This window comes from Lagenorhynchus albirostris, chromosome 19 (genome assembly GCF_949774975.1).
Source record: "Lagenorhynchus albirostris chromosome 19, mLagAlb1.1, whole genome shotgun sequence".
NCBI lineage: Eukaryota > Metazoa > Chordata > Mammalia > Artiodactyla > Delphinidae > Lagenorhynchus > Lagenorhynchus albirostris.
Genome location: NC_083113.1, coordinates 15,397,648 through 15,422,740, shown reverse-complemented (window position 1 = coordinate 15,422,740; position 25,093 = coordinate 15,397,648). Strand labels below are relative to the sequence as shown.

Below are 25,093 nucleotides of genomic sequence, written 5' to 3'. Positions count from 1 at the left end.
GTTGGTTGCATAGATATCTACAAGTGTTATATCTTCTTGTTGTATTGACCTCTTTATCATTATGCAATGCCCATGTTTGTGTTATATTATAGTCTTTGTTTTAATATCTTTTATGTCTGAAATAAGTATAGCTCCCCCAGCTTTTTTTGTTGTTGTTTCCTTTTGCATGAACACTCTTTCCATCCCCTCACTTTTAGTGTGTGTGTATTCTTACACCTGAAGTGAGTCTCTCGTAGGCAGCAGATAGATGGGTCTTCTTTTTTATCCATTCAGCCACTATATGTCTTTTGAATGATGAATTTAATTCATTTACATTTAAAATAATTATAGATAGGATATACTTACTGCCATTTTGTTAATTATTTTCTGGCTGTTTTGTGGTTCCTCTTTTCTTGCTCTCTTCCCTTGTGATTTGATGAATTTCTTTAGTGTTTTTTTTTCCAGATTCCATTCTCATCTTTTCTGTATTATAGAATTTTGCTTTGTAGTTGTCATGAGGCTCACAAATATCAGCATATATATGTGTGCGTGTGTGTGTGTGTGTATGTATATGTACACTCTAAGTTGATAGCAAGTTAACTTGAATGCATTCTAAGACTCTACATTTTTACTCCTCTCCTCCCACATTTTGTTTCTGATTTCATATTTTACATCTTTTCATTTTGTGTATCCCTTTACTAATTATTGTAGTTATAGTTATTTTTATTACTTTTGTCTTTTAACTTTTATGTTAGCTTTATAAGTGATTAGTCCACTACCTTTACTAGATATTACCTTCACCACTGAGGTTTTTTTTCATATGTTATAGTGTCCTAACTAGTGCCCTTTTCCCAGCTTAAAAAAGTCCTTTTAATATTTCTCGTAAGGCTGGTGTAGTTGTAGTGATCTCCTTTAGCCTTTGCTTGTCTGGTAAACTCTTTATCTCTCCTTCAATTCTGAATAATAACATTGCCAGGTAGAGTATTCTTGACTGTAAGTTTTTTGCTTTTAGCACTTTGAATATCTCATGCCACTCCCTTCTGGCCTGCAAAGTTTCTGCTGAAAAATCTGCTCATTGTCTTATGGGGTTCCCTCGTGTGTAACAAGTTGTTTTCTCTTGCTGCTTTTAAAGTTCTCTCGTTATCTTTAATTTTTGACATTTCAATTATATTGCGTCTTGGTGTGGATGTCTTTTGGTTTATCTTGTGTGGAACTCTCTGGGGTTCCTGGATCTAGATGTCTGTTTCCTTCCCCAGGTTATGGAAGTTTTCAACCTTATTTTTCAAAATAAGTTTTCTTTCTCTCTCTCTTCTCCTGGGACTCCTATAATGTGAATGTTGTTCTGCTTGATGTTGTCCCATAGGTCTGTCAAGCTATCTTCAGTTTTAAAAACTTTTTTTTTTTTGCTCTCTGTTTGGATGAGTTTCACTACCCTGTCTTCTAATCACCAGTCCTTTCTTCTGTTTTATCTAGTCTGCTGTTGAACACCTCTAGTGTGTTTTTCAGTTCAGTATTCTTCAACTCTGTTACTTCTGTTCGGTACTTTTTTATATTTCCATCTTCGTTGAAGTTCTCTCAGTGTTCATTCTTCTCCCAAGGTCAGATGCTCCTCAGCATTTTTATGACCATTACTTTGAACTCTTTATCAGATAAATTACTTATCTTTATTTCATTAAGATATTTTTCCTGGGATTTTATTTTGCTGTTTCATTTGGAATATATTTCTTTTTCCCTCATTTTGCTTGACTCTTTATTTCTGCTTCTATGTATTAGGTGAAACAGCTACCTCTCCCAGTCTTGAAGAGTGGTTATAGGAAGACTGGGACTGTGTTTCAGTCTGCTGTCTTTGCAGTACCCTGGGGGTAATAGCCTGTCAAGAACTCTCTGATTTTTTCAGTCCCATGGAACCCAGAAACACAACCCCCCGCGGCCCTCAGAGCCAGGTATTCAAGGGATGTCCCCTTGGATGTGGGCTTGGGTATGTGGACGTCCCCCATGTTGACTCAACTTGTGTTGGGTGGGGCTGCAGAGAGCACCAGGCTGGGGCAAGACTGCCCAATGGGTTGGGTATGGCTGTGCGGACACACAAGGCTGGGGCAATCCCAGTCACCAGCTTGGGTGGGACTGTGGGGAGCACATCCCACTGGTGCTTGCAAAGTAGAGGGAGAGTGTAAAGTGGCACCCGCCAGCACCTCCATCCCTGGAGACAGTTACAGCAGGTCCCAGCAGATAATTTAATATTAGCAAAAGGATCTCCATATATGGTCTAGGCACTTTGCAACTTCTGCTTTTTCCCTGGGTCTTGGGGTGAGTAAATCTGTGCACAAGCCCTTTAAGAGCAGAATCCCCATTTCCTATAACCCTTTGGTTTTCTTGGACATAAGCCCCATTGGTTTCAAAGCCAAGCATTTTGAAGGCTCATCTCTCTAGTGTAGGTCCCAAGGTTTGGGGTGTCTAATGTGGGGCTTTAACCCTTTGCTCCTCCTAGGGAACTCTGTATTTGTGAGATCCCCCCCAACTGTGAGTTGCCACACCAGGGGTGGGGTTTTTGGAAAGACTACTTCTCTACCTCTCCTGCCTGTCTCAGTGTGGCCCTTTGATCTTTTGCTGTGCAAGAGCTTTTCAGTTAAGTGTCAGGTCTTTTTCAGAGGGTATCTGTATTTAACTAGATTTGATGTGTCTGTGGGAGGAAGTGAGTTCAGGATCTTCCCATGTTTTCATTTTGAGCTGCCCTCCTATTTTTTTCCAGTCTTTATGATTGAGTCTCTAAACTACTAACATAAAATTTGTAGCCTTCTTGAATGAGTTTTTGTAGAACATTCAGCTTAGTTTTCATAAAAACAGACAACCTTTCTCTCGTATTTCTTTACATAATGTTATTTAAAATATATAAATAAAATATCAGGAACAGTTGGTATAAACAGGTTTGGAAGCAAACAGCTGATTCATGGTAAGCACATGGGCATCCTAGAGGTAGCTACTACTTGAATGCTTTTGTATATTGTGGACATTAATCCTTGTGTTTTCTTAAGGATTGGAGGGCGTTGGTTCATGTGGAGGTCAGGAACAAAATAAGTTTCAGTGTAGCCTCACTAAAAATGGGTCATTTTTAATTAAAACCTTCTAATAATTTAATAGGATAAAGGCTATTGATTTCTAGTGAGGACAAATATTTCCCCTGAGTTGTTTACCGATTTGCTACTCATATTTATTCAATAACTCTGCTCTGTGCTTGATTTATCTGTATCACTTGTTGGCTTAATACTTTTAATTTTTAGTGTGATTGGGCATTAACATAAAGAAAACACTAATACACTAGTGCCTAGTTAGAGTGACTAAAATTATATTTGTTTTCTTTAGGATTTTAGTTTTCTTTTGGTCCTAAAATTTTTATTTTACAACTTAATCGAAGTATAATTGGAGAATAATAAACTCCACATATTTGAAGTTACAGTTTGATCTGTTTTGACATGTGTGTGTATCCATGAAATTATCACTATAATCAAGACAACAAACACTTCAGTCATTGCCAAATTTCCTTGTGTCCCTTTGTTATCCATCCCTTCTTCCACCTCCATCCCAAAAAAATCACTAACTTGCTCTCTGCAACTCTAGATTAGTTTATATGTTCTAGAATTTTATATAAATTGACTTATACAGTGTATACTTTTTTGGCCTTGTTTCTTTTGCTAGCATAATTTTCAGATTCATCTATGTTGTTGTGTTTATCACTAGTTTATTTTTTATTTCTCTGTAGTATTCCATTCATGGGTATGCTGTAATTTATTTCTTCATACACCTGTTCATGGACATTGTTTTTAAGATTCTCAGCCATTATCTTTTCAAATATTGCTGCTGCTTCCATTCTTCTCTGTGTAAGTTTCCATTTACACTTGTGTTTAATCTCCTAACTGAATCTTCTATGTCATAATTCTTCTCTTATGACTTTTCCAGTCTTTTTCTCATAGAATTTTTCTTTTGACCTATATTTGTTTCTTGTTCTCTGATAAAATTATTAATTTTATGTTTTAGCTACTTGAGCATAGTTATTTTTAAACTCTGTCTCATAACTCCAATATCTAGAATCCTTATAGATGTATTTCTGCTTATCTATTGTTTCTATAGTTTCTATATTCATGTTGTCTGGTTATTTCTTTAATTTTGTGCCAGACACTGTTTGCAAAATGTGAAACTAATCACTAGGATATCTTCCTTTATAGAGAAGTTCTGTTCTCTTTTACCAAGTTCTGAAGCATTTTTGTTGTTATATCAATCCGTTGCCCTCCTTGGTCACTGGGATAAATTGAAACTGAGCTGTAGTTCCTGTGTAGGTCTACCTGTTTTACCCACATTCCTAGGTTATGGTCCTTCAGTTATAACTCAACATGAGAGATGTTTAGGACACACCCTGTAGACAGACCCTAGATACCAATCTCCATTACTTTAGCCTTGAGAACATGTCATATGTTCTGTCAGTCTCTAAGCCAAATGCTAATACCAGTACAAATTCTTTTTTTCTTTTATTGGCATATAATTGCTTTACAATGTTCTGTTTCTGCTGTAGAACAAAGTGAATCAGCTATGTGTATACGTATATCCCCTCTCTCTTGAGCCTCCCTCCCAACCCCCCCAGTACAATTTCAATAGTAGAAATTGGATAAGCCCTTCAGCATATTCAAATAGTAGCAGTTGTAGTATTTTCTTGCTTTGTTCTTCTAAAATATTTTACCAATAAATGTGATATCCCATGGAGATTTGGTAAAGGTCACTTGAGAAACGGCTTGAAAGCATAAAATCGAATGGATGAGCAATACTATAAACTCAAGAAATAAAACAAAAACACCTTGGTTGGGATCATCTGACAAAATATGACTTGACTAATAGGCACAGTGGAGAAAATGAGCAGGGCAAAGTATTTAAATGTGCATAGGCAAACAGAAGAATGAGTAAGTACGTATGATTCCATTTTTCTGAGCTAGCATGGATATGCTTTTGTTTCCTTTTATCTGTACAGAAAGTAATGTAGAATTATGTGTACTCATTTCAGTAGAGATGGAAGGGATTAGACAATGAGGTGTATTACATTGCTATCACATGATGCCAATTGTGCTTCCTGATCCCTGATTTTTTTAATATTATCCTTTACTCCCTCCTATAACTGCCCCCCTTTGCTTTTTTTTTTGACATGTAGTGTATTGTTTTTTTTACAGAATTTTTTTTAATACCTAACGTGTGCTTAGTGTTGATTTACCATACTGGGTAAAACAATCTTAAGTCTTTAAATTGATATCCCATGATTGGGGTAGTACCTGCACTTATTTTTTTGTTGTTGTTGAACTCCTCAGATGAAATTGACCTGAACAAAACTTTATATATATATTTTTTTAATTTATTATTTATTTTTGGCTGTGTTGGGTCTTCGTTGCTGCATGTGGGCTTTCTCTAGTTGTGGCGAGCAGGGGCTACCCTTTGTTGCGGTGCGTGGGCTTCTCATTGCAGTGGTTTCTCTTGTTGTGGAGCACGGGCTCTAGCCTCATGAGCTTCAGTAGTTGTGGCATGTGGGCTTGGTAGTTGTGGCACATGGGCTTAATTGCACCACAGCATGTGGGATCTTCCCGGAACAGGGCTCAAACCCATGTACCCTGCATTGGCAGGTGGATTCTTAACCACTGCACCACCAGGGAAGTCCCTGAGCAAAACTTTATATATTTAATCACCTGCCTCAGCTTTTTTAGTTCATTAAAATTTCTGTTTATTTCTTGCCCTTTTTTCATATTGCCCAGAATTTGTTAAGCCATTCACATTTCATATGCTCTATTTATTTTATTTTATCTTATTTATGTTTTGTGGCTGTGTTGGGGCTTTGTTGCTGCGCATGGGCTTTCTGTAGTTGTGGCAAGCAGGGGCTGCTCTTTGTTGTGGTGCACGGCTTCTTATTGTGGTGGCTTCTCTTGTTGCAGAGCATGGGCTTTAGGCTCATGGGCTTCAGTAGTTGCAGCACTTGGGCTCAGTAGTTGCAGCATGCGGGCCCTAGAGCGCATGGGCTTCAGTAGCTATGGCACGTGGGCTCAGTAGTTTTGGCTTGTGGGCTCTAGAGCACAGGCTGAGTAGTTGTGGTGCATGGGCTTAGTTGCTCCTCGGCATGTGGGATCTTCCCCAACCAGGGATCAAACCCATGTCCCCTGCATTGGCAGGTGGATTCTTAACCACTGTGCCGCCAGGGAAGTCCCTGCTCTATTTATTTTAGGATTTATTTCTTATATCTACCTTGGAAATTTTAGTTCTTTTTGAACAGTAAAACAGTATGGATTTGTTTTCTTATTTTTCAGACATGCAATCCAGGTGTAAGACCAAGACATCACCAAAAAATGGCATTTTTGACAGAGGATTGCCTCAGTGGGAAATAATGGAAATTTGTAAAAAACATAGCCTTGAATGTTTATGTTTTAAAGGTGATTGGGAAAGCAAAGGTCAGTTTGAAACACAACAGGAAAACCAGGAAGAATGTTTTAAGCAGATTATACTCACCTGTGAAAAAATGCCCACATTTAACCAGCACACAACTTTTAATCTACTTCAGAGACTTAATACAGTAAAGAAACTGAATGAATTTAAAGGGTGTAGGAAAGCATTTTGTTCTGACGCAGACTGTATTCAACATCAGTTAATTCACACTGGTGGAAAATTTTGTGATGATAAGGAATGTGAGAAGACCTTTTTTCCTGATTCAGAACTTACTCAATATCAGACAGTTTACACTGCTAAGAAAACATATGAATGTAAAGAATGTGGGAAGGCTTTTAGTTTGCGTTCAAGTCTTACTGGTCATAGGAGAATTCATACTGGTGAAAAACCTTTTAAATGTAAGGAATGTGGGAAGGCCTTTAGATTTCATTCACAACTTAGTGTCCATAAGCGTATTCATACTGGTGAGAAATCTTACGAATGTAAGGAATGTGGCAAGGCCTTTAGTTGTGGCTCAGACCTTACTCGACATCAGAGAATTCATACTGGTGAAAAACCCTATGAATGTAATGACTGTAGGAAGGCCTTTAGTCAGCGATCACATCTTACTAAACATCAGAGAATTCACACTGGTGAAAAACCTTATGAATGTAAGGAGTGTGGGAAAACTTTTACTCGTGGCTCACACCTAACTCAGCATCAGAGAATTCATACTGGTGAGAAATCTCATGAATGTAAAGAATGTGGAAAAGCCTTTATTCGTGGTTCAAATCTTGCTCGACATCAGAACGTTCATGTTGGTAAGAAACCCTATGAATGTGAGAAATGTGGGAAAGCCTATGTCTGGAGTTCACATCTTGCTCGACATCAGCGAATTCATACTGGTAAGAAACCTTTTGAATGTAAGCAATGTGGGAAGACTTTTATATGGGCCTCATACCTTGCTCAACATGAGAAAATTCATAATGAGAGAAAACCGTATGAATGTAAGGAATGTGGAAAGACCTTTATTCATGGTTCAGAGTTTAATCGACATCAGAAAATTCATACTGGTGAGAGAAACTATGAATGTAAGGAATGTGGAAAGACCTTTTTTCGTGGTTCAGAACTTAATCGACATCAGAAAATCCATACTGGAAAGAGATCATATGAATGTGAAGAGTGTGGAAAAGCCTTTCTCTGGGGTTCACAACTTACACGACATCAGAGAATACATACTGGTGAGGAACCTTACGTATGTAAAGAATGTGGGAAATCTTTTATCTGGGGTTCACAACTAACACGACATAGGAAAATTCATACTGATGCAGAACCCTATAAATGTAAGGAAAGTGGCCAGATCTTTAGTCACCATTCTTATTTCGCTGAACAGAAAATTCACAGTGGTGAGAATCTTTATCAATGGAAATATTATGGGAACACCATTAGTCATGACTCATACTTTGCTCAACACCAGAATATTTACACTTTTGAGAAATCCTATGAACATAAAGATTTTGAGAGGGCATTTTCTCCAGGCTCTCACTTTATTTCACTCTTGTGAAATCTTGTGATATAAAAATGTAGGAAAAGTCTTTATTCATGACTTGTTAATTGATCTCAGTTAATTCCTTCTTTTGAGAAAGCCCGTAGTGTAAATAATATTGGAAGACCTTTTGACAGAGCACGAAACACACTCAACAGCAAAGAATTCCTAATGCAATCTATATTAATGGACGAAAGCTTTACTGATTGGTTATCAATTATAGAATATCGGGTAAAGTCCTACAAGTAAGATGATAGTGTGAATCCCTTCTGAATCATTCTGAAAAGATTCTCCACGTCATTGATATTGTGCTGCATAGAACTGAAGTCTAACTCATCTAGGGAAACTTTCCATCATTACTTAAATCTTGTTGCACTTCCACAAAATCACACCAAAGGTGAATTTGTGTTTTGTAATTAATTTGGAAAAGCCTTAAGCTGTGTCATACAATTTATTTGGTATGTCTTAGTTTCAGTACCTCTTACCTCCTAATTTTTTGGAAAGTAACTTAATTCTGTGTTTGCTTACTTATCAGATTGTAAGGGTTACATTAGTTTGAGGATTTAAATGATTTAATGACCATCATTAATAATAGTATTAGACCATTTCTATGAGAGGAAGACCTTAAGAGATTATAGACAAAATATGCCATCTGTATGTATGTCTTACTGAACAGCAGAATGTTAATTCTGAAGGAAAACTGGTAAAATCGAATGAAGCAAAGAAAGCTTTGATTCAGTATTAATTTCATTTGCTACATAAAAAACTCATACTAGGGCTTCCCTGGTGGCGCAGTGGTTGAGAGTCCGCCTGCAGATGCAGGGGACACGGGTTCATGCCCCGGTCCGGGAAGATCCCACATGCCGTGGAGCGGCTGGGCCCGTGAGCCATGGCCGTTGAGCCTGTGCATCCGGAGCCTGTGCTCCACAACGGGAGAGGCCACAACAGTGAGAGGCCCACGTACCGCAAAAAAAAAAACCCAAAAAAACCAAAATAAACCTCATACTATAAAGAAAGCCTATGGTTTTCATGAAAGTGGGGTTGTTGAGTGCTCAGCATTTTTTAAGGCATTTGGAAGAGATTTGTTTCTAACAAATTTCTAAAGCCAAATGGCATAATCCATTTTATCACCACAATTAAATTTTGGAAATTAGAAAATAGCCAAATGAATTCTGACCTCTTGGAAGTTTAGTGCTACATATATAAACAATTCTCAGATTAATGAGTAAATCAAAAGTGAAATTACAGGCAATTTGGATGTGAATGATAATGAGACTCCTATAAATCAGATCCTATGAATGTGGCCATAGCACTTCTCAATAGAAATTGCTCTGTGTATAAAACCAAGAAGATTGAAGGCAGTTTATTTCTTGTCACCACTGTATCTCCAGCTTTTAGAACAGTGCCTGTCATATTATGGGGTCCAAATATTTATCAAGTTAAATAATGATTACTCAAACAAGCTAGAATAAGAGCAAATGCCTCCAAGTGAACTGATGGAAAGGTTTAATGAAAATATTGCAAAAATCATGGAATAAACAATACTGAAGGATTTTTATTTTAAATCAAAATTTTTTTTGAAGAAAACTATTATTTACTAGACTTTGACAATGCCTCCACATTATAACAAAGGAGAAATGTGATACAACCATATGTTTAGATGAATTTTTAAAGGTCATGTAAATATATATAAACTATTAGACACATTTTTAAATATAGAAAGTAAAGTTTATTTTCTAGGAAAACATCTTAAATGATTAAAATTTGAGAGTAAATAAAAAGGGCTAATTGGAAGAAAACTTTTAAAAAAAAAAAACAGAGGATCAGATAATTGTATAGGGTACCCCCTGAAGGAACAGAAAATACTATGGAAAAATTGTTCACTCATGCTAAAAGACTAAATAACATAATTCTGATAATAAAATTAAATGTAGCCCTTGAACAACATATTCCAGAATAATTTCATTCATGAACATACATGAAAAAAAAATATGAGAGTCAAACGATATTTACTCAGAATGTTTAACCTCTGATCTGGATGGGTGTAATTCTACAGTTTAAACAACAGCAAAATATGATGAAAATGTAATCTTCTCAGTTTAGTACTTAATAAATTTATGTGCATTTTCTTCGTATCTTTTAGTATTACATGAATTAAGGAATAGTGAATATATGTACATATATTTAGCGTGTTTATAATTCAGTTATTTAACAGTAGTTAAACAGTATTAGGGGGGCTTCCCTGGTGGTGCAGTGGTTAAGAATCCGCCTGCCAATGCAGGGGACACAGGTTCGAGCCCTGGTCCAGGAAGATCCCACATGCCGTGAAGCACCTAAGCCCATGCACTGCAACTACTGAGCCTGTGCTCTAGAGCCCGTGAGCCACAACTACTGAAGCCTGCAAGCCTCGAGCCCGTGCTCTGCAACAAGAGAAGCCACCGCAGTGAGAAGTCCACACACTGGAATGAAGAGCAGCCCCTGCTCGACGCAACTAGAGGAAGCCCGTGCACAGCAACGAAGACCCAACACAGCCAAAAATAAATAAAATAAATAAAATAAATTTATTTTAGAAAAGAAACAGTATTAGGGAACAGTACTTCCATCCGAATTATTGTCTTCTATGGAATTTCACAACTCATGGGGAAAATGAAAAATTTTTTTGTTATATTGCTTTATTATTAATAAACAAGCTATTTCATTCATGCTGACTAAACTTTTTTTTAAGGTGACCAGTACACTGAGAAAAATAACATTTAGAACTTTCTGGACATCCATATAAAGATATGAGACATTCTGTTTTCCTTTGGCCTGGACTGCCTTGTTCAGTGTATTATCTATTGCTCCTGTCTCCTTCATGGTGAATTTCTGGATCTCCTTGAATGCCTGAGGTACATGCTTCTTGAGCTCCACTCCACTGATATGTTTGTGAATATTGATAATGTCTTCTCTAGCCTATCTTATAGATGAAAGAAAGCCCTTAGTTTTTCCCTAACCACCTTTCTTCTCAGGAGCCATTTTACTACAACCATGTTGGAAAAGAACTTGTTATAATTAGTCTTAGTGCATCTGGATAAAATGTAGGGGATAGAAGTAGATTAATTCCTGGCAGTATAAAGCAGGGTAAATTCCCAGCAAATCAAGAGATCTAAATATCAAAAAGGGGGGAGAAAAGAGAAACTTACAAGTACTATGAGAAAACATGAGTGGATTCCTTTATAACCTTGGAATTGAGATATCAATAACTATGAATCAAAGATCCAGTAGAAATAAGGAGGAAGAAGTCAGTTTTCTGTAGGACTAAAGCAGTATTCACAAAGATACAGGAAAATTACAAACTGGAGATATTTGCAACTGTATCACAAACTAATAACCATAAAGAGCCTAAAAGTTGAGATGAGAATATAAGTAACACTACATTGAGATACCACTTCATACCAATCAGATGGACAGAAATCCAACAAGGTATTAAAATATTCAATTGGCAAGACTGGAAAAACAAGGACTCTCACATTGCTGCTGAAAATGTAAAACAATACAACTCTTATATGAGGGAATTGAGCATTGCCCATGTGTAATCTCTTCATATCCCATAAGACCCAGACCCTTGCTTCTATCCTAAAGATACATTGGTAAAATTATAAAGTGTGGTATGCACAAAAATTTTTTTAATACTATATATAAGTGCAGCAGACTGGAAACAATCCAGATGCCCAGCATAAACTGGTTTAATTAGCATATTTATGTAACAGTGGAATATCGTGCAGCTGTATACTTCTATAGAGTGATCTTCATGATAGGTTAAATGAAAAAATAGGTAAGTGGAAAATAATATGTATATTATGCTAACATTTTTGAAAGGAATAGAGGAATACTGTATATACCTATACTTGCAAAAAGAAATAAAGTGAAACAACAGTTGGGAGAGAGCAAGGATGGAAGGTAGTTATCTTTGGTTGAACCTTGTTTTATATTTTTACTTTGGATCCATGGAGATACTTTACGTATTGACTTTTATTTTAAAAAAGAAGGCAAAGGGGAAATAGCAATCCTAATATCAAAACCAGTGAATTTGATTCACCATCAGCTTATTACATAACAATGTAAAGAAGAATAATTTCAAATGATAAAATATTTTGACATAGTAGTAGGAGAGCTATATCTCAAGGACAAAGAAATACAATGAAATCTGTGCTTGCTTTACTAGCCTTTTGTTAAAGGTAATATTGATATTATTGTGAGTCCAAAATTAAGTACATAACTTAATTTCATGAAGATTCAATTTTTGCAAAATAAAAAATAAAGGAGTAAAATGCCTGTAGTCTTTCATGTGAATTTCAAGTGTGCATTTCCTACCTCTCCAATGAAGGAGTCTAAAAACATTAGTGACATGGAAGCAGTGAGCACCATGTTTTCATGTATACAATCTGTGGTTTCTAAATTCTGTTTTCTATAAAAGGAAGCAAGGGCTCCTTGGAGAAATGGCATATGAACAGGTCAAGCGTAGGAGATGTATATATGATTATTCTGACATATCTTTTATGCCTAAAAGCAAGAAAGCTGTCAAAGACTGTAGAATCATGTCAACCTGAAGGAACTGACCAAAGGTAGGATAATCTGAACACGTAAAAGCTATTGCAGTAGACTGAAACAGTGTAGGTAAAGCTTCCAAATTCAAAATGAAAAAAATTTTGATAGAACCTTTTATGGAGCTTGCCAGAGTACCAGCTTATTCTGAAAATTTGATAAGCAAAGGAATAAAAGTAAGCATTTATCATTTTTACACACACACACGTACACACTACAAATCAGTGAAGAAAGAATATAGAGCTACTATAGTTCTCCTTTTTCAAGTCTTGAGACTATAATCGATATTTAATATTTCCTTCAGATACTTATTTCATGTTCCCTTTGCTAACAGCATCGCAGATTATGTTCCCTCCATCCCTTTTTTTGTCCATGATTTTATTATAAAATTTTCAAACATACAGAAAGGCTGAACGAATATTACAGTAGACCACATATGCCCACTGCCTGGACTCTACCATTAACATTTTATTGTACTTTCAGCTGGGAGTTATTGTTGGGTTGACACCTTTGTTCCTGAAGGATCTGAGCTATTCATCCTCTCTCTTTGGAGTTGCTATTGTAATCCATTAATTTTTACCAGTGAACATGGAAGTACTAGAAACACCACAGAGTTTTTCTCTGGGTTCCAAACATACTTTTTCCTGCCTCCTTTTTGATAATCAGGATGATTTTCTGTGGATGTCATTCTTTGACATCTTTCCCTTGCCTTTTTGTCACTGTTATAAGAGCCTCAAATGGCAAAATGGCAGATTCAGTTATAAGGTCATTGGAGTCATTCTGCCCCCTAGCAGAAGGTTCCTTTGGAACTAAGAATTCAGAAATAGCAAAGCCCAAAATAGGAATGGAAAGCAAAAATATTAGTGGTTGGGTATGAACACTAGTTACTGGGCCTGCTGAGATGTAATAATGAAAGGACCTGCTCCATTCTTTGTTTCCTAGACCTATCTATTCTGGTTTTTTGAGAAACAGCAACATCCTGAACAGTACTCCAACCTAAACGAGGGTTTTTTCCTGCCAGATGGCACAATAATTACGTTTACAATTATTCTGCCATTCTATTACGACAGACTACTTTGGGTTGATGGGATCCATGGTAAGACAGGTAAATCTCATTGTTATGTCACCACTACCTTATTTATTTTGCTTTAAAATTATGTATTCATTTAGAACCACTGTTACATGGGATTATGGTGGTGAATAATACATTCAGTAAGTCCCTCAATGGTGGATAGTAATAGAAAATCCTTAATTAATCACCTGTTTCTCCCCCATCCCATATGGCTATCATGTCCCACTCCATTATGAAAGTGTTCCAGTGTAGTCAGTATATCACCAAAAGGGTGACTGCCCTTTTCTAGAGAAAAGTGACATCAGGCTTCTGTTTAAACTTTTGCAGGTTGGGCACTCAGCAGTGGCAATATCCAGATTAGTCTTGTTGAAAGGAAGTCAATGTTCCTATATATAACCTCCATCCCTGCCATTCATTACAACTGAGAGAATGGTAGTGGAGCTGGGTAAAGAGGTTGACTGACATTCTGTCTACTTCTCTGGAGTCTTCTCTAAAATGGATGCACTTTGGTGAGTATTCACATAGCACACAGATATCTTCATACTCTGCTCATGAAGAAATATAAAGCTGCAGAAGTCTATGGCTTGGCCAACGTAACATGCTTAAGTTTTCTTCCTTAGTCAACTGATCATGTTGCCCATGGGGCTATAGATGTTATCTGTGGGAGAAGTAGCAATGAGAATAGATGCCACATGGGAGTCTGAGCCAATTACTTGTGAAACTGTATCTTCAAAAATTAATGATGGGGGCTCCCCTGGTGGCGCAGTGGTTGAGAGTCCGCCTGCCGATGCAGGGGACACGGGTTCGTGCCCCGGTCCGGGAAGATCCCACATGCCGCGGAGCGGCTGGGCCCGTGAGCCATGGCCGCTGAGCCTGTGCATCCGGAGCCTGTGCTCCGCAACGGGAGAGGCCACAACAGTGAAAGGCTCACGTATCGCAAAAAAAAAAAAAAAAAAAAATTAATGATGGACCTCTGCACGCATCCCAGATGTCTTGAAAGGACAAATAATACCAACTTCTTGGTGAAAAATTCGACACGTATGGTCATGTATTGTCCTCTGGTTAGCCAGGCAGTATCTCTTAGGGTAAAATTAGCCATCTGGAAGAGGTCTTGTGTTTGCTTCAAAATTCTAGGGTTCTTTTCTTGGTTCTCCTATTAAGGAAAGAAAGAAAATTAAAATTTTAAAGTACACGTTTACAATAGCATTAAAAATAATTGGGGCTTCCCTGGTGGCGCAGTGGTTGAGAGTCCGCCTGCCGATGCAGGGGACACGGGTTCGTGCTCCGGTCTGGGAAGATCCCACATGCTGCGGAACGGCTGGGGCCATGAGCCATGGCCGCTGAGCCTGCGCATCCAGAGCCTGTGCTCCGCAACGGGAGAGGCCACAACAGTGAGAGGCCTGCGTACCGCAAAAAAAAACAAACAAAAAATAACTGATAGGAATAAGTATAACAAAAGACCTCTACAGAAAACAATGAAAGCATATTAAGGGAACATTTCAAAGACTTGGATAAAATGAGCTCTTTACCCCAGTAATATGTTGAATCAATGTTGTAAATTTGCTTGTTCTCAAAATTGACCTAGAGATTTAAGCAAATCCAATTTAAAAAATGACAACAGGAATTTTTCAAAACTTAACCAGCTGATTTTAAAATTTATATGGGAATGCAAAGGGTCATGAATAAGAAAGACACTATTAAAGAATAAGAACAACAGGGAAGGACATTCTATCATATATTAAGAAATAAATGTATAGATAGTAATACAGTATGGTATCATGCATATGGATAAATACACCAATGGAACCAAACAAGGATGTCAGAAATAGATCCATTCTTATAGGACCACTTAATTAGTTATAAAGGTGGCAATACAGAACTCTGGGGAATGAACACCTCTTCAATAACTTGTTCTAGAACAATTGAGTATCCATATAAGAATGCAATCAAGCAGTCATGGAATAATACATGGAAATGAATTCCAGATGGACTGATGATTTAAAAGCAAAAGACAAAACTTTTAGAACACAATATCTGAGAATGTTTCATAACAACAGAGTACAGTATATTTCCTAAACAAACATTTTAAATTTAACCAGAAAGGAAAAGTCTGATGTGTTCACATTAATTTTATTAATCCTGTTAATCAACAGTCACCATTAAAAGACTGAACAGTTGACTGCTTCTGACCAAGATGGAAAAATTGGCCAGATTTACTTGAACAGCTGAAATAACTAAAAGGGTGAACAAGATAGGTGAAACAATGGTTTTCAAGACATTGAACATTTTTAAATATTCAATTCCAATGAAGGATGATGATCCCTGAGAGAAGAAATGAGATGACCCCTATGATTGCACAGTTTATAGCTGGGAGGGGTAACCAAGGTGGAGCCCAGTGATCTCTTAGTGTTGGAATGGGATGAGGAGTCCAATGAAGCCAATGTCGTCGGAATTTACAGGGCAGAACATCAAAAAGGTGAGAATTACACAAAGATTTCCAGAGATCTGCAGAGAATTTCCCTTAAGTACTCATCAATACATTTATGTGAAAAAACTACCCTAAGCCAGGGAAAAATCACCACCCGAAAGAATTGGAGGGAACTTACACAGAGCTCATAGAGGTGTAGGAATAATTCCTGCTCTCAAAAGCCAAAGTGGAAAACCTGAGACTTCACATAGCATCAAGTAGAGTACTCAGAGGATTTTACTTCAATTGTGGGGAAATTTTGCCATAGACTAAGCCCTACTCTGAGGCCACCTGAGAAAGCTTAAAAGTGTACCTCAAAAGGATCAAACTTTCCAAATAATGGCATCTCAAACAAAGATAAAAAATATTTATAGGTATACAAAAATATGCAGCACCTAACGGCAAAATTTATGTCTGGTATCCAGTAAAAAAGTATTAGGCATCCAACATCCATTAATGAGAAGAACTCAGCTAAGAGGAAAAGAAGGAATTTCCTTGAGCAATAAAGAGTATCTGAAAAGCCAACAGCTAACATCATACTTAATGGTGAAAGACCTACTACCAGGAACAACAGAAAGATGTCTGGTCTCAATACTTATACTAAGCATTGTATTAGAGGCTCTGGCCAGTGCAGGGGGAGGGGGGATGTATCCAGATTGAAAGGGAAGAAATAAAACTACATTAACATGTGAATGTCTATATGAAAAAAATCTGATGGCATCTACAAAAAAAGCTACTAGAACTAATAAGTGAGTTTAGTGAGGTTGCAGGATAAGGATTAGTATACATAAATTATTTTCTATGTACTAGCAGTGAACAATCTGAAGCTTGAATTTTTAAAATGGCACTTAGAACACCTTCAAGAGCCTTAGATACTTAGTGACAACTCTAGAAAAAGTGCAAGGTATATACCATGAAAATTAAAGAACACTGCTGAGAGAACTTAAAGAAGACCTAAATAAGCGGGGGGAGAGAGAGACTATGTTCAGAAATTGGAAGACTTCATACTATTAAGGTGTCAGTTCTTTCCAAATTGACCTGTAGATGAAATGGAATTCCAACCAGAATATCAGGAAGCTTTTAGCTTTGTGTGTGTGTGTGTGTGTGTGTGTGTGTGTGTGTGGAAACTGATTCTAAAATACACGTGAACATGCAAAGGACATGAAACAGGCAAAACAACTTTGAAAAATAATAACAAAGTTGAAGGACATGGACTACCTGACTTTGAGACTTATTATAAAGCTAAACTAATTCAAGATTGTGTGTTATTGTAATCAAGATAGACAAATAGGTCAATGGAACAGAAAAGAGTTCAGAAATAAACTCAAACATGTATATGGACAACTGATTTGTGGCAAAGGTGCAAAGGTGGCTTAATGGATAAAGGTCTTTTCAACAAATAGTGCTAGAAGAAATGAATATGCATAGGCAAAAAAAGAGCTTTGGTTTATACCTCACACCATTTTAAACATAACTAAAATTTATCATAGATATAAAATGTAAAACCTAAAACCATAAAACTTATAGAACTTTGGGTTAGGCAAAAATTTCTTGGGCATTATACTGAAATTTAAAGAACAATATGATAACAATTCATGAAAATTGAAAATTTCTGTTCTTCAACAGACACTGTTAAGAAAATGAAAAGGTTAGCCACCAACTGGGAAAAATATTTTCCAGTCATACTTGATAAAGGATTTTAATATGAAAAGAATTTTCAAAACCCAATAATATACTCCAATTTAAAAATGAGCAAAAGATTTGAACAAATATATAACCAAAGAACATATACAGATGTCAAATAAATGCATCTAAAGATATTCAACATCATTAGTCATTAGAGAAATGCAAATTAAAACAGATAAGTAAATATTATGCCACCTATTAGAATAGTTAGCATTTAAAAAGCTGAATATACCACATGTTGCAAAGGATGAGGAAAAACTGAATCTCATACATTGCTAATGGGAATTTAAACAATACAAACACTTTGGAAAACATTTTGACAGTTTTAATTAAAAAGTCAAACACACAAAAATAGGAACCAGAGTCTCATAACTTAATACTTCAAATGTCAAGGAAACAATTAAAAAAATTCTTCTTATACTGAGAACCAGAAAAATCTAAATGTGAATGTGAACAAACAACAGATGTAATTGTCTGATCATGAGTTAAAGCTGCTGTTGTAAAAATGCAACAAACATTTGAAAACACTCTTGAATCAAATGAGAGAGAAAGATTGAGAGGGAATATCAGGAAAGAAAGAAAAGATACAAGAAAGAACCAAATATAAATATTAGAACTGAAAAATACAATAACTAAATTTTTAAAATCACTGGGATGGGCACAGTAGCAGAATGGAGATGACAAAGAAAGTAATCAATTAACTTGAAGATACATCAAAAGAAATTATCCATTCTGAACAACAGAGAGAAAATAGATTGAAAAAAAAAAGTGGAAGCTCTTAGACCTTAGGGACAACAATGAAAGATCTAACATTTGTATCAGAATCCCAGAAGGAGAGGAGAAAAAGCGGAGCTGAAAATATATTTGAAGAAAGAGGGTTTAAAAACTTCTCAAGTTTGGGACTTCCCTGGTGGCACAGTGGTTAAGAATCTGCCTGCCAATGCAGGGGACACGGGTTTGAGCCCTGGTCTGGGAAGATCCCACATGCTGCGGAGCAACTAAGCCCGTGCACCACAACCACTGAGCCTGTGCTTTAGAGCACATGAGCCACAACTACTGAGCCCATGTGCCACAACTTCTGAAGCCCGTGCACCTAGAGCCTGTGCTCCACAACAAGAGAAGCCACCGCAATGAGAAGCCTGTGCACCACAACGAAGAGTATCCCCTGCTCACCACAACTAGAGAAAGCCCGCGTGCAGCAACAAAGATGCAACATAGCCAAAAATAAATTAAAATAAATAAATTTAAAATACTTTTAAAAAAACTTCTCAAATTTGACAAAAGACATAAACCTACAGATTCAAGAAGACGAGTAAATATTATATAGGCTAAATCCAATGAAATTCACATCTAGATACACCATATTCAAATTTCTGAAAGCTAAAGACAAAAAAATTCTTGAAAGCACCCAGAGAGAAATGAAACCTATATAACAAGGTTTCTCAACTCTGTCAAATAATTATTATTGTGGGGGGCTACAATATTATTATTGTAGGCTATTTTGCAACATCCCTAGCCTCCATCCACTAGAAACAAGTAGCAACTCTTAGTTGTGACAGCCCAAAATGTCTCCAGGCATTGCCAAATATTCCCTTGGGTGCGAAACTGTTCTCAGTTGAGAACCATTGCTGTAGAACAACAATCATTCAAATGCCAGTGCGTTTCTCATCAGAAATCATGAAGGCCAGGGAAGTAGCCCATATTTTTTGATCTAAAAGAAAAATGATAAAAGAAAGGAAATTTCAACTCCATATTCTACAACCAGTAAAAATATCCTTCAGGAAGGAAAGTAATATATCTGACATACTCAGATGAAGGAAAATCAGACTATATCACCAGGAGATCTGCTCTAAAAAATGCATAAATAAATTTATTTATCCAAAAAGAAAATTATAACAAGAAAACTTGGAACATTAACAATGAAGAAAGAGCAAGAAAATGGTAAATATATGTGCACACATAATAGACTATCCTCTTTTAACATTTTTAAATCATGTTTTTCTGAAAATATTGTCTCATATGGTTCTTGAAATATGTAAAGGTGATTTTTAAGACAACTGTATTATAAAGGGGAGAGTATAAAGTAACCTAACAGTAATGTTTCTACAGTCCACTTGAACTGGTAAAAGTTGATAGTAGTAGTACAATATTACTAATAATATAATATCCTATATATATATATATATATAATTAGAAATCACATGAAGGGATATACTCAAAAGATACAAGTCTAAAGAAAATGTTTAAGTAATCCATAGGCAAACAACACAGGGAAACCGAGGCACAAAAAAAAGGGTACAAACAGAAAACAAATGATAAAATGTCAGACTTTAAATCCTAACATGTAATTAGTTACATTAAATATAAATGACCTGGGCTACCCTGGTGGTGCAGTGGTTAAGAACCCGCCTGCCAATGCAGGGGACACAGGTTCGAGCCCTGGTCTGGGAAGATCCCACATGCCACAGAGCAACTAAGCCTGTGCGCCACAACTATGGAGCCTGCGCTCTAGAGCCCACGAGCCATGACTACGGAGCCCGTGTGCCACAACTACTGAAGCCTGCGCACCTAGAGACTGTTGTGCTGTACAACAAGAGAAGCCACCACAATGAGAAGCCCACACACCACGACAAAGAGTAGGCCCCGCTAGCCGCAACTAGAGGAAGCCTGTGCACAGCAAACAAGATGCAACGCAGCCAAAAAAATAATAATAAAATATATTTTTTAAAAGTGTTCTTCGTTGAAAACATTTCCTAAATTAATTAATTAATTAATTAAAAATGGCCTAACCATCACTTATAATTTCACTCAGAAGTGAAATTGCTGGCTCTTTTCGTGCCTAGCGTAGCCATGGCTCATGGTCGCAAGAAGAACCTGAAGCGCATATCAGCGCCAAAGCATTGGATGCTGGGTAAACTGGTGTGTTTGCTCCTTATCCATCTACCAGTCCCCACAAGCTGAGGGAATGTCTCCCCCTAATCATTTTCCTAAGGAACAGACTTAAGTATGCCCTAACGGGAGATGAAGTAAAGATACGCATGCATCGTTTTATTAAGATTGATGGCAAGGTCCGCACTGATATAACCTACTCCACTGATTTTATGGATGTCATCAGCATTGACAAGACTGGAGAGAATTTTCATCTGATCTATGACACCAAGGGTCGCTTTGCTATTCATCATATTACACCGAAGGAGGCCAAGTATAAGTTGTGCAAAGTGAGAAAGATCTTTGTGGGGACAAAAGGAATCCTCATCTGGTTCCCCATGATACTCACACCATCTGCTACACTGATCCCCTCATCAAGGTGAATGACACCATTCAAATTGATTTGGAGACTGGCAAGATTACTGACTTCATCAAATTTGACACTGATAACCTGTGCATGGTGACTGGAGGTGCTAAACTGGGAAGAATTGGTGTGATCACTAACCAAGAGAGACATCCTGGTTCTTTTTTTCTTTTTTTTTTTTTGGGTTTTTGGGTTTCTTTTTTTTTTTTTTTTTTTTTTTGCGGTACACGGGCCTCTCACTGTTGTGGCTTCTCCCGTTGTGGAGCACAGGCTCCGGACGCGCAGGCTCAGTGGCCATGGCTCACGGGCCTAGCCGCTCCGCGGCATGTGGGATCTTCCCAGAGTGGGGCACGAACCCGTGTCCCCTGCATTGGCAGGCGGACTCTCAACCACTGCGCCACCAGGGAAGCCCTCCTGGTTCTTTTGATGTAATTCATAAGAAAGACGCCAATGGCAACAGCTTTGCCACCCGGCTCTGCAAAGTTTTCGTTATTGGCAAAGGCAACAAACCATGGATCTCTTCCCCGTGGAAAGGGTATCCACCTTATCACTGCTGAGGAGAGCGACAAGAGACTGGCGGCCAAACAGAGTAGTGGATAAAATGATCTGTAGGTGACATGATTGGAAAAGTCTTTGTACTTAATTAAAGATAATACTACATTTTTAAAAAAAGTGAAATTGCTGGATTATATGGTTTTTATTCTTTTTTTACATGAGCATTTACCAGCTGTAAGTTTCCTTCTTTATGGTGCTTTAGCTGCTTCCCAGTTTTGTTGTGCTGGGTTTACATTTTCATTTATTTCAAAGTATTTTCTCATTTTTCTTGTGATTTCTTCTTTGACCCATTGATTTAAGACTATTGTTTAATTTCCACGTATTTGTCAATTCCCCATATTTCCTTCTATTATTCATTTCTAATTATGACCGGAGAACATTCTTTGTATGATTTAGATCCTTTTAAATTTATTGAGACTTGTTTTCTAGCCTAAAATATGGTTTATCCTAGCAAAAATTGCATATATACTTGAGGAAAATGTGTATTTTGCTCTTATTGGTTGGAGTTTTCTATACATGTCTGTTAAGTCTAGGTGGTTATGTTGTTTAAATCCTCTGTTTCCTTGATGGTCTTCTGCCCAGTTGTTTTATCCATTATTGAAAGTGAACTGTTGATATCCCCAAGTATTATTGTTGAATTATCTATTTCTCCCTTTAATTTTGCTTCATATATTTTGACATTTTGTCTTTAAGTTTATCCATATTGTTGCAGGTGTGAGAATTTCCTTCTTTTTAAAGTCAGAATAATATTATATTCTATGTATCTGCCACATTTTGTTTATTCATTCATCTAGTGCTGGACACTTGGGTTGCTGGGTTACATGCATATATGGTTTTTTTTGTTTTGTTTTGTTTTTGGCTGTGTCAGGTCTTAGTTGCAGCATGCAGGATCTTCGTTGAGGCATGAGGGCTTTTTGTTGTGGCACGTGGGCTTCTTTCTAGTTGTGGAGCACAGGCTCCAAGACACGTGGTCTCTGTAGCTATGGCACGTGGGTTCCAGAGCCCATGGGCTCTGTAGTTTGCGGCACGCAGCCTCTCTAGTTGAGGTGCGCGAGTTTAGTAGTTGTGGCACGTGGGCTTAGTTGCCCCGTTGCCCGATCCCCGTGTGGGATCTTAGTTCCCTGACCCGGGATCGAACCCACGTCCCTTGCATTGGAAGGTGGATTCTTTACCATTGGACTACCAGGGAAGTCCCTGCATATATGCTTCTAATTATATGTTTTCTTGTTTGGATTGACGCTTTTTAATTATAGAATGTACCTCTTTGTCTCTGATCATTTTGTTTTAACGTATGTTTTATCTGGTAGTAGTATAGCCCCTCCAGTTTTGTTTTTCTACTGTTTGCATGGTATATCTTTTTTTCTGTCCTTCAGTTCTGAAATTTTTTCTTTGAATCTTAAATGTCTCTTGTATTCAGCATATAGTTGAATCATATTTTTAAATTCTCCGCTAACCTCTACCTTTAATTGGAGTGCTTAATCTATTTACTTTTACTATACTCATGAGAAAGAACTTCCATTTTGTTACTTGTTTTCTATGTCTTACATCTTTTTTCCCTCTATTCCTCCATTACAGCCTTCCTTTGTGTTAGACATTTTTCTATCTTGTCATTATAATTCCATTGTCATTTTTTAGTACTTTTTATTCAGCTATTTTTTGTGGGGATTGCAATAAATATCTTTATTTATAATGGTCTGTTTCAAATTAATGGCAATTAAATTAAAATTGTATCTAAAAACTTGCTTCTCTACAGTTCCATTTTCTTCTTTCTCTCATGCTGTTATTGTCATACAAATTACATCTTTATACATAGCACGCTGATCAAAAATGTATTTGTAACTCTTGCTTTATGCAGTTGTCTTCTACATGAAATAGGAGAAAAAAAGAGTTACAAACAAAATGTACATTTATATTGTCTTTTATATTTGCCTATATAGTTACCTTTCACTGGATATAGAATTCTTGGTTGGCACTATTTTTCCTTCAGTGCTTTTAATATATCATCACACTGCCTTCTGGTAGTTATTGTTTGTGATAAGAAAACAGCTGTTAGTCTTGCTGGGGATCCCTTGTACATGTTGAATTTCTTCTTCCTTGCTGCTTTCATGATTCTCTCTTTATGTCTTAGCTTTTGACAGTTTATGGTGTCTCTGAATGTGGATCTCTCTAATGAATGTGTAGATTTGTTTTTCACTGAATTTGGGAATTTTCAAACATTATTTCTTGAAATACTCTTTCTGCCCTGTTCTCTCTCCTCGTCTTCTTTTTAAAAATTATTATATGTTTCAGGTATACATTATAATTCAACATCTCCATACACTAAAAAGTGGTCACTTCCAAAAATGTAGCTGCAATCCATCACCGTACAATTGACTGCTTTCACCCGTTGGCCCACCCTCCAGCGCACTTCTCCTCTGGTAATCACCAATCTATTCTCTGTATCTGTGACTTTGTTTTTATTTTGTTTTGTTCATTTTTTGTTTTGCTTTTTGTTTTTGAGTTTCCACATATGAGTAACAATTATATGGCATTTGTCTTTTTCCCTCTGACTTATTTCACTTAGCACAATAGCCACCGAGGTCTATCCATGTTGTCAGAAATGGCAAAATTTCATTCTTTTTTATGACTGAGTAGTATTCCTATAAATATATATACCCCATATCTTCTTTATTCATTCACCCATCAACGGAGACAGGTAATTTCTATATCTTGACTTGTATATAATGCTGCAGTAAACATAGCATGCACATATATTTTCAAGTTAATGCTTTTGTATCCTTCAGAGAAATACCCAGAAATGGAATAGCTGTATCATACGACAGTTCTATTCTTAATTTTTTGAGGAACCTCTATACTGTTTCCCATAGCAGCTGCACCAATTTACAATCCCACCAGCAGTGTGCAAGAGTTCCGTTTTCTTCACATCCTTTCCAAATCGTTACTTTTTGTGTTTTTGATAATAACCATTATAACAGGTGCAAGGTAAACTTTCATTATGGTTTTGATTTGCATTTCCCTAATAATTAATGATGTTGAACCTCTTTTCATATGCCTGTGGCCATTTTTATGTCTCCTTTGGAAAAGAAGACCCCTATCAGTCAGCCTGTCCAGATATTCTGGGGGAGGCTCTCCACAGTCTTTCCCTCCCAAGGAAGAAGTAGACAACTGTGATTTTTGCCCACTCACTCTTCTTGAGCTGAGGATGTGGAGTTATGGTGTCTACCAAAACAAACCATTGTCTGTTTTCCCCCAGTTGGATAGATTGTGTCATACATGTCAGACTGCTAAGACTGTTATGTAAGATGCCAGTTCTTTGGGTAGCCCCAGCAAAGTTGGAGTATTGAACACATGGATCAACTCTTTCCTTCCCCACAGTGAAGTTGAGGGCTGGGATTTCTCATCTGCTCACTTTGCTGAACAGAGGCAAGGATCTATGGTGTCTACCAGCCAAAGCCACCATCTCCATTT

General features: G+C 37.0%; 2 protein-coding genes and 1 pseudogene across 4 annotated transcripts in view; 2 read left to right on the top strand and 1 right to left on the bottom strand.

The window, feature by feature from the left end:
- LOC132510369 (zinc finger protein 790) overlaps positions 1-10,671 on the top strand; it is a 39,824-nt gene extending 29,153 nt beyond the window's left edge. For all 4 annotated transcript variants that reach the window (XM_060132356.1, XM_060132358.1, XM_060132355.1 and 1 more), the window contains exons 5-6: positions 6,309-8,755; positions 8,987-10,671. In XM_060132356.1, coding sequence (XP_059988339.1) covers positions 6,309-7,987 — 1,679 coding nt within the window. In that variant the 3' untranslated portion in view covers positions 7,988-8,755; positions 8,987-10,671. The remainder of the gene's footprint in view (positions 1-6,308; positions 8,756-8,986) is intronic.
- The window catches only part of LOC132510364 (zinc finger protein 420), a 171,813-nt gene that overhangs the window by 127,339 nt on the left and 19,381 nt on the right, over positions 1-25,093 (bottom strand).
- Positions 20,629-21,670, top strand: LOC132510383 (small ribosomal subunit protein eS4, X isoform-like; annotated as a pseudogene).